Source organism: Pavona decussata, unplaced genomic scaffold (genome assembly GCF_977016875.1).
Source record: "Pavona decussata unplaced genomic scaffold, jaPavDecu1.1 SCAFFOLD_245, whole genome shotgun sequence".
Taxonomy (NCBI): domain Eukaryota; kingdom Metazoa; phylum Cnidaria; class Anthozoa; order Scleractinia; family Agariciidae; genus Pavona; species Pavona decussata.
This window is the reverse complement of record NW_028145650.1, coordinates 712,879-728,493: the sequence shown is the minus strand read 5'-3', so window position 1 is coordinate 728,493 and position 15,615 is coordinate 712,879. Positions and strand designations below refer to the sequence as shown.

At 37.1% G+C, this 15,615-nt stretch overlaps 2 protein-coding genes across 2 annotated transcripts; both read left to right on the top strand.

Annotated features, from left to right (window-relative positions):
- The first annotated feature begins 74 nt into the window (after window positions 1-74).
- On the top strand, window positions 75-7,700 carry LOC146457187 (uncharacterized). The gene is made up of 8 exons (XM_085092297.1): window positions 75-387; window positions 1,014-1,080; window positions 1,777-1,839; window positions 1,998-2,920; window positions 3,849-3,970; window positions 5,193-5,251; window positions 5,369-5,455; window positions 6,331-7,700. The coding sequence occupies exons 1-8, from the start codon at window positions 241-243 to the stop codon at window positions 6,462-6,464; spliced, it is 1,602 nt and encodes a 533-aa protein (XP_084948423.1). The 5' UTR covers window positions 75-240; the 3' UTR covers window positions 6,465-7,700.
- Window positions 7,701-8,900: 1,200 nt separating this feature from the next.
- LOC146457186 (serine/threonine-protein kinase pim-1-like) lies at window positions 8,901-15,504 on the top strand. Its single transcript, XM_085092184.1, has 9 exons — window positions 8,901-9,157; window positions 9,649-9,698; window positions 9,808-9,901; window positions 10,584-10,716; window positions 11,013-11,104; window positions 11,487-11,534; window positions 12,166-12,526; window positions 12,963-13,139; window positions 13,733-15,504. The coding sequence occupies exons 1-9, from the start codon at window positions 9,005-9,007 to the stop codon at window positions 13,831-13,833; spliced, it is 1,209 nt and encodes a 402-aa protein (XP_084948310.1). The 5' UTR covers window positions 8,901-9,004; the 3' UTR covers window positions 13,834-15,504.
- Window positions 15,505-15,615: the final 111 nt, after the last annotated feature.

Sequence of the window (15,615 nt, the reverse complement as noted above, 5' to 3'; positions counted from 1 at the left end):
TGGCATATTTGCGGATATGGCCCTCGTTTCCAAGATTCTCACAACGAGTTTGCACGTTTTGTACAAGTTGTGACGCAACATTTTGCTCCGCGTGGTCGGTCAAGAACCTCTGTAGGAAGAAAGTTAGTTCTTAGCGATTCTTGAGCAAAGAAACCTTTGATTTTGCCGTGTATTTTCTTTTTCTAAAAGCTGAACAGTTAGATTATCGTTGTGTGATTATAAAATTGCCAAAGAATTCTGATGATACAGAGTGAAGCCGTAAAAAATATGCCGGAAGCTTCTCCGTACCATGAGGTACAAGGTGACGTAGAAGGCGAAGGATTTGAATTCGTGTCGGGTCTGTTTGAGGGAAAAATCAATTATTCTTCGACTGATGAAACGTTCAAGGTATGAATTAATATGTTTTGCGTCGAAAGACGTTAGTATGGAGCAATATTTTGAGTTAAATAGCTTGTTTGATACAAAAACAATCCCATACCATCGTTTAATTGTTGATCCACGTGGTGTTCGTATGATCCAAAAATTCAAAGTACTCTAACTCTTAGAAGCCTCAACATATTCTCTTTTATATGGGTAAAGTACTTGATATACCAATTAATTCTACCCAGCTGAATTACAAGGTTTCAATATCAGCTATAGTGTTATTGAGTAGCTAATAATCAACAGGGATTCTTTTAGCTTGTGTCTATCTTCGTTCATTTGTTATAAATTATTATCCTAGTGCGATAAAACTGTTGATTAGTGCCTCTGGCTAGAGACAGAGTAGGCCGGAATGGATTGAAACTTGAAAAATGTTAGGCTAACGTTTTTCAAGTTTTCGCATTTTTGTTTACGCGCTAGAACAGATCACGAGCGAGTTGTTCCTTTCAAGAATTGAGTTGATTTCTTTCCTCGCGTTGTTCTAGCATTATTTTGTAGCTATGAAGGTCTTATTTCACCATTTTTAACCAAAGAGTTCAAAAACCCCATAACACTTCCCCTTTAAGCTTACTTTCCTCTTTTTAAAAAATAAGGACATAGCTGGAGGTGGTGACAGTCTGCTGCAAAGTATGGAGTTGGAAGAGGGTGAATTAATTGAAGGTATGTTTACAAACTTCTTCTTGTGTTCCTCTAACTCTATGGAAACTTGCAGAATTTATTTTTTATTTCTTCACCCCTTTTCAGCGCTAATACGCTAATACACCAGTCAATTCCAGCAGTTTCCTCCCCCCCCCCCCCACCCCCCACCACCTTCCCATGCATTAGTGGGACATTTTCAACATTTTCCATCCCAGGGGGGGGGGGGGGGCTGGTATTAGTCTACCCCCTAGACATTTGAAGATTTTTTGATTTTTGTATCAGTACAATAACGTCATTTTGTTTTAATGATAAACTCATCAACAAAGACAGTAAATTCTTGATTAACTTCGTCTGAGGAGGACATAAACAAGATGTTAGATCCACAGAACATAGGGGTCTTGAAATCTCATTTTCTGAGCATGGTAGCTATATTTAGTGCAAATGAGTTAGGCTGTAGTTCATACAGTTTTGGTGTTTGATTTTAAGACCATTGTCATCAGTCCAATCCAAACTCATTGCTTGGCTAGTAGAGCAAAGTTAATAACATGACTTACTTGACTTATTCCCTGCTACTCCCAGTGGAGCATAGGTCCATGGAAACTGCAGCTTGCCATCTCGATCTGTTTTGGGCTAGCTTTTCAAGCTCCCTCCAGGTATAGCCTGCCTTGCTCACCTCATATCTTGGTTTTATATTTAAACTTTTTTTTACCTCAACAGGTATTGAAGCCAATGACGTCAGTACTTTACTGGAGCAGTTTTTGGAATATGAAGAAAAACAAGGTATCCCAAACAATCAAAGTCATGTGTTACAAGTTTATATTCACCAGTGGAACATTTCAAGGACAACACATGCAATCCCTTCATTCTTGTTATATTATAGTGAAAAGACATTGGTTTCACTTCATATGTTGTTAACCTTTCCTTTCTTTTGTCATCAGGTTCATTGGAGTGTTCTTCTTCTGTAAGTTTGCTGACACAGAAAAGTGGTACAGATTCTCTTGTTGGTGAGATTTCTCAGAATTTATCAAGTTTTATGAATGGAGAAAGTCTGCAACTTCATGGTGTTATGGGCAGTAACAATTACCAAGGCAACTTGGAGAAACGCAATGAAAAATCAAGAAGTGACAAGAAGAGTCATTTTGATAACCACGCGACGGATCACAATTATGCATGTTGTGGATTTCCATTGAGGAAAGTCCCTCCCAAAGCTGTTCAAATCAATGATCACTTGGCAAGAAATGGATCAAGTGCTGCATGTAGTCCCAGAAAATCTCTAGCCTCGGACTTGGAGCATGAAAATAGAAAGAAGTTGTGCAATGAAACTGAGATGCTTAATTCCAGAAAAAGGCAGTCAAGCAGTGATAAAGACTCTCTTGATAAAAAGAGCAGAATTCCCAAGCGTTATAGGGGTCCATACTGCGAAGACAGCTCTGATGAAGGCAGCGACTGCGATGAAGACAAACAATACAACAGGAGACAAAACATTCGTCATGAAGAAGAAAAGGACTACAGAAGAAAGCAACGTAAAAGAAAGGGTAGTTACAGTTCTGATGAAGACACTTACAACAAAAGAAGTAAATGCAGGGGGAGTTTGTATTCAAGTTCAGGCGAGAGAGATTATTCCAGTTCAGATGAGGACAGTAAGAATGAGGAGAGATGCAGATATGATCCAAGACAGAGCGAGTCCAATGGTCCACATTATAGAAATTCAAGTGGAAGTCATCTTGGAAGGAAAAGAAGAGTGCACAACAAGGATCTCTCAGAAAAGGACAGTGAAAGCAAAGATAAGAAGTATCATGACATTGAACTGGAAAGGAAAATGGGTTTCAAGTTTGACCAGCACATTAAAGGCACAGGAAAGGTAAGATGAACTTAACTTTTAACAGAGCTTCTAAAGCCCAGTTTAAGTGTCGCATTTCAGTAAGATCAAATGTAGTTAAAGCCCTTAGAAAAATGGGTAAAAATAAGAATAAATCAACCCAGTAACTACGTAAAGATCAAGACATCAGTAGTGTACTTTACTGTGAGAGGAGAATGAGCTTTAGTCAGACAGAATGCAGACCATGGTACATGTACTGTAGTTCCTTATCTGTATCTTGAACTGTAAAGGCCCGTTTCAACAGTTTCAACATTTGCTTCAACATGCACTTGACACAGCTGTGGAACCAAATGTTGGGGGCATTTGAACAGGTCGTTGAACATTGTTGAAAGTGTAAAAAATGCTGGAAGCGTGTTGAAAAGTTTCATTCAACATCGACTCAACATTTCTTTTGCTCTCGAAAAGTTGACTGGCGTTCAAACCGTTTGAACACTCCATTCAAAATTTGTCCAATTTTGCCCAACATCCATTCTACTTCTGTTGAACAAATGTTGCTCAAGTGTTGAAACCCTTTAACTGGGCCTTAAGGGCTAAGTGGGGGTCCAGTTAATGGAAACAAAAAAATTCTTCCAAGTGACGTGATCTGAAATCCTGTAGAAGCACTGCCTTCCCACCACATTGCCATTGCCACACCACCAAAAAAATACAACTGGTAAAACTGCATTGTACATTTTTTTTATTTACAATAGCAAATTCATTAATCCTCAGATAGCAAGCTGAAAATCCCTACTAAAGCTCAAAAAACACTCATTGACTTGGTGTCGAACTGGTTATTTCTGTACAAGGGTCAACTTTTTCAAACTTTGGTCTAATCCATTATGTAACTTACTTGTTTGGTATCCATTCTAATGTTTCATCTGGAATAGAAAATTGGACTGAAAAAATTATCTTCCCATTAATTTCACCACAGGAGGAAAGACGTATAGTGTATATCGGCAAAATATCAAGCAGAACCACAAGAGATGATGTTTGGAGGAGATTCCGTCCTTTCGGACTCATTGAAAAAGTGACAGTTCACTTTAGGGATGATGGGTAAGATAGAGAAGATGTCGTACACTGTAGTGGAGACTAGACTTTTTTGATAGCACATGTGATACTAGTTATACTAATAACGAGCACTGGACTTTTGGAATTAAATGAAAAGGGATGCAAGTATGAAATAGCTTCACAGGGAATGTTTTTTGGGGTTTGTCAATGAGTCCCAGTTTGTCCAAGAGTGGGTATGTTGTAGTTTAATTTTTTTGGTTTAAAATTTTTCAAACCACTTTAATTTTAATTTTCCTTTGTGCAGTATTGGTTAGCATAATAGGAGGCAAAGGGAAATTAAAAATAAAACTGGTTTGAAAATTTTTAAACCAACAGGTACATTCTTAACACAAATGGATAAGATGCTTCTCAGCAATCATGAAAAACAGAAGAATGCATGTACATATAATAAAATAGCCATAAAAAATTAAAAGGCCCACCTTCACCCAAGAGTCATTGCAGTCGTTTGTTTTTGTTTTGAAATGCTGTATTGTTCAAACGCGTGATCTTGTTGGCTGTACGAACTCAAGTGGTTCATACGGGTTTCCTCTAGGACTCGTGCTGGAGGGAAAGACTATTCGTGATCCCTTTTTGCTTTTTCACTCGACTCCCCGTCAAATAAAATAGGGGGGTTTTCATATATCAAAACTGTTCCTCGGCGCGCAATACATCTTGGGTGAATGTGGGCCTTTAAACTGGAGACCTGTGATTTGAGTCGCACAGTCGCAGTTTCAGTTTTTGACATGTTTTCTGTTTTCTCAGAGAACACCTTAGGACTTTAAAGTTCAACATACACAGAGCTCTGTGAGTGGACATTCATTCACCTCATTGATCACAAGGTCACAGAATGGCAGCAATGTGATAATAATCCGTAATTGTTTGTGTTCAGTTGGAACCCCCACCATTCTGGGAATTGTAGTTTAGCTTCATAGTTTCCCCCCCCCCTCCCTCAGAATGCCCTATGACCATCCATGGGGACAGGGTAGGATTTTTCCCTTGAACTGTACATTTCAAAATAGCAGTTTTACCACTCTCATCAGTGGCTTCCATTGTAATACATTATTTGCTGAGAAAGTAATAAAAATCATTTCCATTTTGTGGGAGGTCATCAACTTGATTGACCAAGTATACAGAGTAGCGGAAACAGAGCAGTTACAATTTTGTTTCAGTGGTATTTTTCTTCTACTGTAGTGCCGTGACATAATGTCTTGTTCCTTGCTGTTTATAGGGACAACTATGCATTTGTGACATTCTTTGAATACACTTCCGCTGCTGAAGCAATTGAAAGTGAGTGGCTTTTGTGATTGTAATGATTGGTCTGTCCATTTTTTAATCAGTGCAGTGTGTTTGTCAGGCAACAGCATACACTTATAAAATAATGTTTGTTTTGTGTGATACTTTTAGGGGGTAATGAGGATTCAAGTCTCCCTGTTTTGGACATTTGCTTTGGTGGAAGAAGAAAGTTTTGTGGTGGAAGCTATGTTGACTTTGGTGAGTACTGCTTACATGAAGCACTGATTCCTGATGTTGCACTGTTATACACAGCCCGTAATGAGCCATTGCTGCCGCTTAATGACCAGCGACCCTGAGTTTGACTATCACTAACAGCCAACGGGCATGGCAGATTTCATTTAGTTTATGACCTGGATACATTTATATGGACTGAGAGGAGTTAACAAAAATTGATTACAAAAATTTATTATTTGCACTAGTCAAGACAACAACTCATGGGCTTCATCCATTTACTTACTTTTCGATAAGAGAATGGAATTCTCTTAAAGATGAAAGGGGAACTGTCAATATTGTTAAAAGTTTTAGTCATTTAGTTTGTAAACATTATTATTATTTAATTATTGGAATATTTTATTATTATTATTATTATTATTATTATTATTTAGATAATCATTACAACAATCATATATACTGTAATGATTTTGTATAGATCTTGTTGTAGTTTATTACTTTATTTTACTCTTACACGCTTTGATTTGGAGATACTAGCATTATCTTGCTACCCATAATCCAAATCAAACTGGCACCATCCTTTTCAAAGCATAATGACAGGCTTGTCATTTGATGCAATTTTTGTTCTTACCTTAAAAATGAGGTTGTTTTAAGTGTCACCACATTTGTTTCTTGTATCAGTGGTAAGTAACATAAACATTGTGGAGCTGTGATAATCAAAATTTAACTTGTAGTTACATTTACCTGTAACGTCTACTGATGTTTGGCCCTATAGCTAATCACAGCAAACTTTTCTTCCTGATTATTTAACTGTTACTTGCAGTACTAAGAATTGAAGATGTGGTTCAAGAAAAAAGTAGTTACTGATACAGTGTATATATTTTTTCCTTTTTTGTTTTTAGACTCAAACACCAGTTACCTTGAGGAAGGAGAAGTCAATCGACCTCCTTCTTCCGATGAGATGGATTTTGATGCACTCCTTAGACTGTCACAGAAAGGTTTACAGAACAGAAAGGAGTCTTGCAGAGGAAGATGAAGAATTAGTAGAAATGCGCAATTAATCAGATTGTGTTGAAAAAATTACATGAACAAATGGTGTGGACCCATTGTTGGATTCCAAGCTGCGATAATCCTGGTCATAATCTTTATAATAAACTTACATTTCTAGTAATAATGAAGACCCAAATTCACTTGGCATAAATTATAATATCAATATTTGCATAATTTACATATTTAAAATAAATATTCAAAACAAAAATTAATCCATAAAAGTGTTAGGAAAGTTATATGATAGTCTTAATTCACTCGGCATAAATTTAATGATCAATACTTGCATAGTTTACATAATTTGAAATAAATTTTCGAAACAAAAGTTAATACATTAAAGTGTAGGGTAAATCACTTGATACTCTTTATTGTCATTGACATGAAGAACTTTGCATATTTTTTTTTTTTTTTTTTTTTCATTTTTGCAAGTTTATAACAAGTGCAGTACTACTGTACCTGTACCTTACTACAACTGTGAATTTGAAATTGATCCAATTTTTTTATTAGTGTGGCAATTTATGAATATTTTCAGAGTTCTGAAACAACTTATAACTTAGTTTTGATTTGGTCTGGTTTGTCTTGTTTCAACAGCTTAACTCAATTTTCAGTGTTGTTAATTCATGTTTGTTTCAATATACATGTACATTGTGTAATGTGCACACAATTATATTTTGATATAAAAAGCAAATGAATGGCCAAGGGTACATTTATTTTGGCATGAATAACTTCAGTCATTAGTGAATGAATAACATTTTGTTATTTTCCGTTAACACATGTTATACTCTATTTGAAATTAACGGTTTTGGAAAATTCAGAAGTTAATATCGATAGACCTTTTTCATAAATGGCGACGAATAAATTATTCTTTTATTTTTATGAAAATTAGCCTTACTAGCTTTGTTAGCACGTGCAAAATTCATCAGAATTTTTACTCTTAAATGAGGTTAGTAGGGCTAATTAACATATATTGAAAAGAGTAATAAATCGGCCGCCATTCATTAAAAAAATCTATATGCTATTTTTTCACAACTTTGTGAGAGAAGGGCTTATTGAAGGTATCAGAAAGAATGTGCAAATGTTGGTTTATCACGTGTTTCTTGTAGTAAACGTACGTAACAGGAATTGTCATTTGCGTGACAAGATTAGGATTGTTCATTTTAGAGCATAGAAAAGCAAATGCACTGCTCAAGGAAATTGAAATAAAGAATAATTATTTTGTGTTAAATTGTTGCTTTTGTAATACATGTTAACTGAGGGTTGTTATCCAGTCCCCAAATATGCGTTGATAAATGGAGCTATTTTGCAGCGACTACGGTCCGACATGGGTCACCAAGAGAGATCTACCCCCGGGGAGGACTCTCATATGAAAGGGGCAGGGATGCTCGTCGTCTCACTTAAAGTATTTTCTGGGAAAAACGTCATTATATTTAGCCGTGAAGGTCTCGTTTAGGGTTGTACGCAAAGAAATCTAAAAATATATATTTGTCTGTGTTTTAAAATGGTTTCTTCCAAAAAAGCTTGGGCCACGCCCAGATTGGTCTAATTTTGGGGTTTAATTTAATATTTCCGACGAGCATGCCCCTCTCATATGAGAGTCCCCCCCCCCCCCCCCCCCCCTGGGATCTACCACTCTGCTGGCAAATTACGAGTTTCTTCCATAGGAAATTGACGCGACTTCAATTAACCCAAGTTGAAGGGAAAAAGGCCAAATTTGCAAATGAAGAAAGCAATCGCGGCACTGACCAGGAATGAGGTACCCACGTGACCCTCCTGAAAAGAGAAGGGTCACCATGTCTACATTTTCGAATATTGGCCTTCTGTGGCCTTGCTTAATGGTGCTCTATGCACTAATAAATACTTGTTGCTCAAAAAATCATTGTCATATTTTGCCGAGGTGATATTTTCTTTTCATAACTTTTGAAGTAATATCAAACACGAGAAGGTGTATCGTCAGATATCCAAACACTGAGAAGTAGGTTGATAAAACGAGCCGCAGCCGACCATGTAAAAGACCATGAGATTTAAGTTACGTATGCTGCGAAAAGAAGCCTGAAAAAAATTCGGCTTGAACGGGATTAGATTCATGACGTCCGCAGTACGTATGTTTCATATTTCATATAAATGAATGAATGAACTTAATTTGAGTGTCAGAGTATTTAGCTTGCCAGCTAATTGTGGACACTGAAAATAAAAATTCATGGTTTTTATCTAAAGAATTATCATACTACATGACGGTGTGACTCAATTTTTGCGGAATTCTTCATTCAAATCGACAGGTCACCGGAGACACGCAGTCAGTTGCGAGGATGACTAAATTATACAAATGACTGTGAAGTATTTTTCCTCGCGCAACTTTACTGTTCTAAAGCGCGCGCAAATCGTCACAATTACAAAATGGTTATTTTGAAAGTTTTCCATGGCAACAATAATTTCAGTGCTGTAAAGCTTGCCGTTCACACGGAGAGAATTGATAAACGTTTTAACTAACACGCAAAGTCTCTATTTCGAAATTCGTTTTACGGATCAATTATGTCCGAGCAAAATAAGCGCAGTTTGAAGAGGACTCGCCAATCGTCTGGTGAAACTGTTAAAAAACGATCTCGTTTAGCAGAAGAGAAAACCTCCTGCCCCAGGGCTGGAGTTGTACCTTGCCCAAGTGAAAAACCAAGAGCCCCAAAAAGGGTAAGTCTCTCTAAATAGGTAAAAAAATTGTATTAAAAATGATACGGCTAATTCTTTTAAACTTAATGTAAAATAAGCTTACCTTATTATGGGATTTTTTCGCGACATGAAATTTTTTTGGCGTTTTTCGAGGTCTCTTTGTTATCGCGGTACAAATTCGACTTCAACGAAAAACTTTGCGAAACTTTTTAGTATCGCGAACAGTACTGCCCGTTCAAATTGTCAAAATTAATAAAGAAGTTGACAGAAAAATTCCTGGACTGTGTTGAAGAATCCAATAATGATTCGGATTTTTTTCAGTTTTAATAGTTCATGCATCCCTACGAGCTACTTCTTTCAAGTATTTTATTGGTAGCTTTCTTTAATGTTGAAAGTTTTTTGGAATATTGCAAATCCTTTGAAGTATTTATCAAATTTATCAAGTGACTGTAATTCATAATGAGATCTATAATTTTATAATGTGCCGTGTGCTTTTCACGGATTTTCAACAGACTTACTTCAGCGAAGGTCACCCCCAAAAGAAAAGTTCCAAGAAGAAAAGGTAAAGATTTTTATATTAAGTAGTACATTTTAACATGTATTAATATGCAGAAATTCAAAGGATTCAGACATTTTTTGTTTAATTTCTTTTTGTGTTCGTTTTCGTGCAGGCAAAAACCGAGATACGCATGGAGCGAATCCGAAAAATATTCGCTGGAAAGGCAAAGTTTGAGTAATAAAGGAAATCTACGTCTCGACCCCAAAGTAGGTGACAACTAGCTTTTAGTTTTCAATCTTTTTAACCCTGCAGAGTTGTTTTCAATTAAGTGTTGTAAAACCAAACTCAGAGTCATTTCTTATGTGGTCAATCACAACAGAGACCAACAGACGCAATGTACCAATGAAAACTGGCGAACAACGCGGGAAAATCCTTGCGATAAAGACCTGTGTTGCTTGTGCTCAGTTATTGGTCGAGAAACTAACACGAGCCTTTGTAGCCAATCACAGAGGGTAGGAAAAAAAGAAATCAAAACCAACGTGAATTTCTTTTGACACTGATCTAAAAAAAAAAAACACTCTTTATACAGAATACTGTTAATGGCCAACTGATCGTTTCCGCCCGGACAAATGATTTTTATTCTTTACCCTCCTTGTTGCCGACTTGGTCTATCTCAGGAGACCATACAATTAACAAATAACACTTTGATAGCTCAACCAGACTGTCCCATGCAAACAGAAAAAGATATTCTTACGCCACCGCTATGTCAACCAAATAAACAGCGAGTATAATTGAAAGGCGACCTTCTTTTGTGGGTTCTTGGGTACATCCGACAAACCATTTTTTTTTTTTTTTCAATTTCTATCACTCCCTCTGTTTTTTTCTCTAACGGTCAAAGTATAAGTTGCACTATAGTGCCATTCATGATCTGCTTTCTTTATTATTTAGGTACAGGAATGGTTCAATAAAAGAGAACACAAGCCAATCAGTTATTCTCCGATCTCAAGTGGCTCGAGTTTATCAGGTCCTGAAGGACACCAAACTGAGCAGGCAGAGTTTCTCAAAAAGATCAGCTTAGATCGTACGTTTTCTTTTTAAATTGTAAATGGTTCTTTCAAATATTAATAGTTTAGAGGAACAGAAGCCTTATCTTGCCTAATCTAAGTAATCCCCTATTTTGTATAATATGTTGTTACATGTTCTTGAAATTTTTTTCACTTCAATCCGATCCGTAAATGCAAAATGTTTTTAATCCATCCATCAATTGCCCTGCCACTCATCAATTCATCCAGCTACCTACCCATGCATGCATGCAAGCATTCATTCATTAGTTCATTTCAATCATAAAATATCCTTACCCTTTTTCTTTGTGTTTAGATCGTCTTTCCAACTACAATCTTGGGGATGTGATCGGTTACGGTTCATTTGGTCAAGTTGTTGCCGCCACACGAAAGAAAGACAACATTCCGGTAAGGGAAGAAAACGATCTCAGAAACTGGCTCCTAAGACAATGGTCTTTGGGATTGTCTTATTCTTGTGAAGCCAGAGATAGAAATTTCCGATTGAGGTAACTGCGTCTGCAGAAATAGATCAGCCTGGAATTTTTATTACCTTAAATTCAAGGTGGAACTGCCAATGGCGCGGCGAAGTCGTTTGTTTGATTTTAAAAACGATATCCAAATTGGATCTGAGCCTTGGAAATGACTTTTCTAAGTTGGAAATGAACGCAGAACTGCACAATGTAACGGCATGAGAACACCAAACGTTGCTCACTGCAATTGTGGTTTCTATCCGTTCCTTTATTAAACATTTGAATTAAACAGATAATTTTTAATTTCTCATCCATTCTAGGTCGCCCTTAAATTCGTTTCAAAGGAATCTGTCCGTGAACTTAAAGAGGTGAGTCTCCCACATCAGTACTTTATGTAATGCGCACGAATGCTTGCAAGCAACAAATTGTGATCACTTTCGATGCTTTCGCAAAAATGGAATGTCCAGTCTTGGTCTATTCCTCTTAATCAGCTTAATACAGGGGTATCAGTATTTCTGCGCAGTTTATGACTTTGCGGACTAAAACTGCAGATCTTAGCAAGGACTATCGGAAACCCAAAAAGATGATGGAGGAAACCACGCATTTTTCAGAGATAATTAATCATCACTAATTCTAAAATAAAACTTAAAAATACATAACAATGTATATATGGGATTCTTTTTATCCAGTTTGAAGCTTAACATCTCTGAAAAATGCGTGGTTAAACCCCAATTTTCTTTTCCGATTCCAACAGACCTTGCTAAGATCTTCTTTTCCCGCATAGTCATAAACCGCGTAAACATACCGTTGTACTAATAGACATCGTCCTTTTAAAACAAATCGCAGTTTCCTTGACCATCCGATCCCGAGATGTGAGAATGTATGCGCAGCAGCATTAACGTCCTTAAACAATCGGGGGAGATTACCCTTTTGATTCATAATTAACGTATTTTTTGTTCAGTCACTTCTGAATGTAATGAATCTCCCCGGCTATCTTAGATTAACGGCAAACGAATTCCAGCCGAAGCTTTTCTTCAAAACAAGGCCCAACATCGCTACGTGGTCAAAATATACGAAATTTTCACAACGGAAGAACACTACGTTTACGTCATGGAACGACCAGAGATGTGCAAGGACTTGTTCGACATTCTACAGCTCAAGGTGACGCTCTCTGAGAGGGAGGCCAGGCGATACTTTTCTCAGATCCTAGAGGCTAACATCAGCTGTGAGGAGAATGGCGTCATTCATCGAGATCTTAAACCTGAGAACATCTTGGTCGATCTACGCAACGACGAAGCCAAGTTAATCGATTTTGGATTGGCATCCGAGGTCCAGGTGAAGCCGTTTGATAAATTTCGAGGTGAGAAAGAAATGGTGTACGATATTCTTCCATATTTTCACATAGTACGCTAGTCTTGCTTTCATACCTTAACTTTACTTTGTTCTGTTCATATAACAGACCATTATATTGATCCTATGTGAAATTTGGCTGAATCACTTAGTATGAATATTCGTTGCTGTCTGTTTCATTCTTCAATCAAATTTAAAACGCATAATAGAATAGACATCTTTGGTAAAATGTAAAGGAAGAGGTAAATTTTGAGCTAATTGCTGGTTTGCTGTGGAGGTGTAACGTGTAACGTCTACAAGTGTTCCCACGAAATATTTACAATATCGTATTTTCATGGCATCATGGGAGCACAGCTTTTAGCCAATCAGAGTGCCCGTTTTTTTTTTTTTTAAATCTGAGTGACGATGTTAAACCTTGCTGATTGAAAACTATTGGCGTGTTTCAGGAACCAATTCTTACACACCACCTGAATACCTGAGAACAGGGAAGTACGATGGCTGTCAAGGCACTGTTTGGCAGATGGGAATCCTTTTGGTGGAAATCTTATCCCCAATAATGGCGTTTGATAAACCCGAACAAGCTCTGAATGTGTCGCCCCGGATTCCAGAACATCTTTCATCAGGTATGCTTCAGTAAAACAGAGCGAATTAAGCGTCAAAATATTTCTAGTAAAGGACACCTTGGCGGTATGCATACTTTCCGTACATTCTTTCTTTTGGAACATAAACTTCGTACGTTCTCGTCTCAGTAGTATGTTAAGCTACCTTCTCAAACTCATTAATAATTCATGAAGAGAAAACAAAGGAAATCACTACCGTGAAGGAGGTTTGGAAATGTGATCTTAATTATCATAACATTTTGTGAACTTTTGCTTCGATTTTCTCCAAGAATTGTCAATAGTTTGAGAAGCTATATCAAACACTCGAAAGAGTGTTTCCTCCTATTTCCAAACACCTCGAAGTTGGTTAAAAAACAATTGGGCTGCGCCTAGTTTTTCCAACCTACTTCTCGGTGTTTGGAAATCGGAGGAAACAGTCGTGTTTGATCTATTACGTAAGGTACGGATTCGAAGATACAGCGAAATTTTTTTTAAACTCTAAATTAATTTAATAATGGTATGCTCGAAACTATAGCCCTTACCTCTTCGCCGTTTTCCAAATTGTTCAAAAAGTAGCAAAAGGTTTCTTAAAACTTTGCCTCTTTTTATTCCAACAGAGGTGAAGAATTTGATCTCTTCTCTTCTTAACACTGTTCCAACGAACCGGCCAACATTGAGAGAAGCTCTTCAGCATCCCTGGTTCGCTATGCAAGATTAATTCACTCCTCAGATTATCTCAGAAATCTATGAACTTTTTATGTCGGTAGCATTTTATCTACTCTTGATTTAACACTCTTAATTAACATTGAATGCGACTGCCAATAGTATTTTTAAGTTATGTTAGGATGTGGACGTAGTAGTCAGAATGTTCATTACCGATCAAGAACTTGAGATTATCGAAGTTAAAGTTAGCATTCTACTCAACAGCGAGCTCGGACGACTTGCACAACAGAAAATATTACTGCAAACTGACTGGTCACACCGAAAATTCGATTTTGCTAGCCAATTTCTGCTAGCCTCGTTATGAATGCGACAACGAGGCCAAAGGGGCTTTCACAACAGAAACGACTGCAAGCCTCGTTGTGAAGGGGGGAAATTCTGCTCTACAGAGAGGTTCGGAGGACTTGCCGTCAAGTCATTACGAGCGTCGTTACGAATACAAGCAATTCTCGAAAGCGAGGCGCAAAGGACTAAAACAGTAGAAATGCCTGAGAAAGGCTCTGTTGAAGACATACTGATGTATTTCTACTGTTAAAGGCCCTAAACCTCGCTGTTAAGTAGAATGTGAATGAAGGCTAACAATTATCCCAAACCCTAAAACAATTAATAGAAACAGTGACTGCAAAGCTTCGAGGAATTACGTTAGATTTCGATTGTTCAACTCTTCTGAGCCTCAACATCAAGTCAAGATTTTCAGGAATATCTCAGCTATCTGATTTGCTCAAAAGATTTGGGAGGTTGGAGTAAATTAGAAATTAAAGCACATTCTGGGTAAGCTGTTGACACTATTTCCTCGCTGTCTAGTGGAGATAAAAGACAGTTCATTCAATTTGTATTCGACAGTGAAAGTCAAGGGACTTGAAAAAGAGAAATGACGAGGAAGTTACCTAAAGGACTAGGAGGGTTAAATTGACATTATGAGTGTTGGTTATTGAGTTCATAAAATTCATTCGTATACCTTAATAACACTGTTTGCCAGTATAAAAAGTTACTAAAAGATATTACATTCGTATCACTGCACTAAAAAAGAAAACACTCGAAAAAATATTAAGTTGCCTTTACTTCCAAGGATGAATACCAAAAATACTACTAATAGAACTATGTTATATCACTCGGAAGTCTGTACTGAATGATGGAATATACTAGAAATTGTACATTGTACACACGGAAAATTTTATTTATGATGTAAAATAGTATATGTCTCAGTTTATTATTTATGTATTTCATTAAAATAACTTTATTTTTTGAGTCTTGTTAGTTTATTGCTCTTTCTCACTCCATGTACAATTCCAACTAATTTTCATTTCGCTTCCATCGCCTACACTTTCAAGCTCACTAACCAATAGGCCATTTCCGACTTGGTTTGAACCTCATTGTGAAAGCGAGACTAAGTGCAAAACTATTCATATGAAAATTAGTTTTGTTTGCATATGAATGAAAACTAATTTTCATAATAAAAACTTTGCACGTAGCCTCACTTTCATAGTGAGGTTCACAACAACTCGGAAACTACCCATTCAAAAACTGTTTTGGTATTTAAATGCGTTCACATCTGATAATCAAACGTAAACGGGGGGATTTCCCTGGAAGATTTACGCGCGCTTAAGAGAATCAATACGCGATGTGCGCCAGGCTAGAGTTTTCGAAGCAACGAAGAATTCGCCTAACAATGTTGAAATAGTCTTATGTCTTTGTGCTACCAAAACCAGGGATGATTGGAGCAGCAAGGCATCCACAAAATGAGCTGAATGAGTTATCATCATAGTGCATCAACCATCGC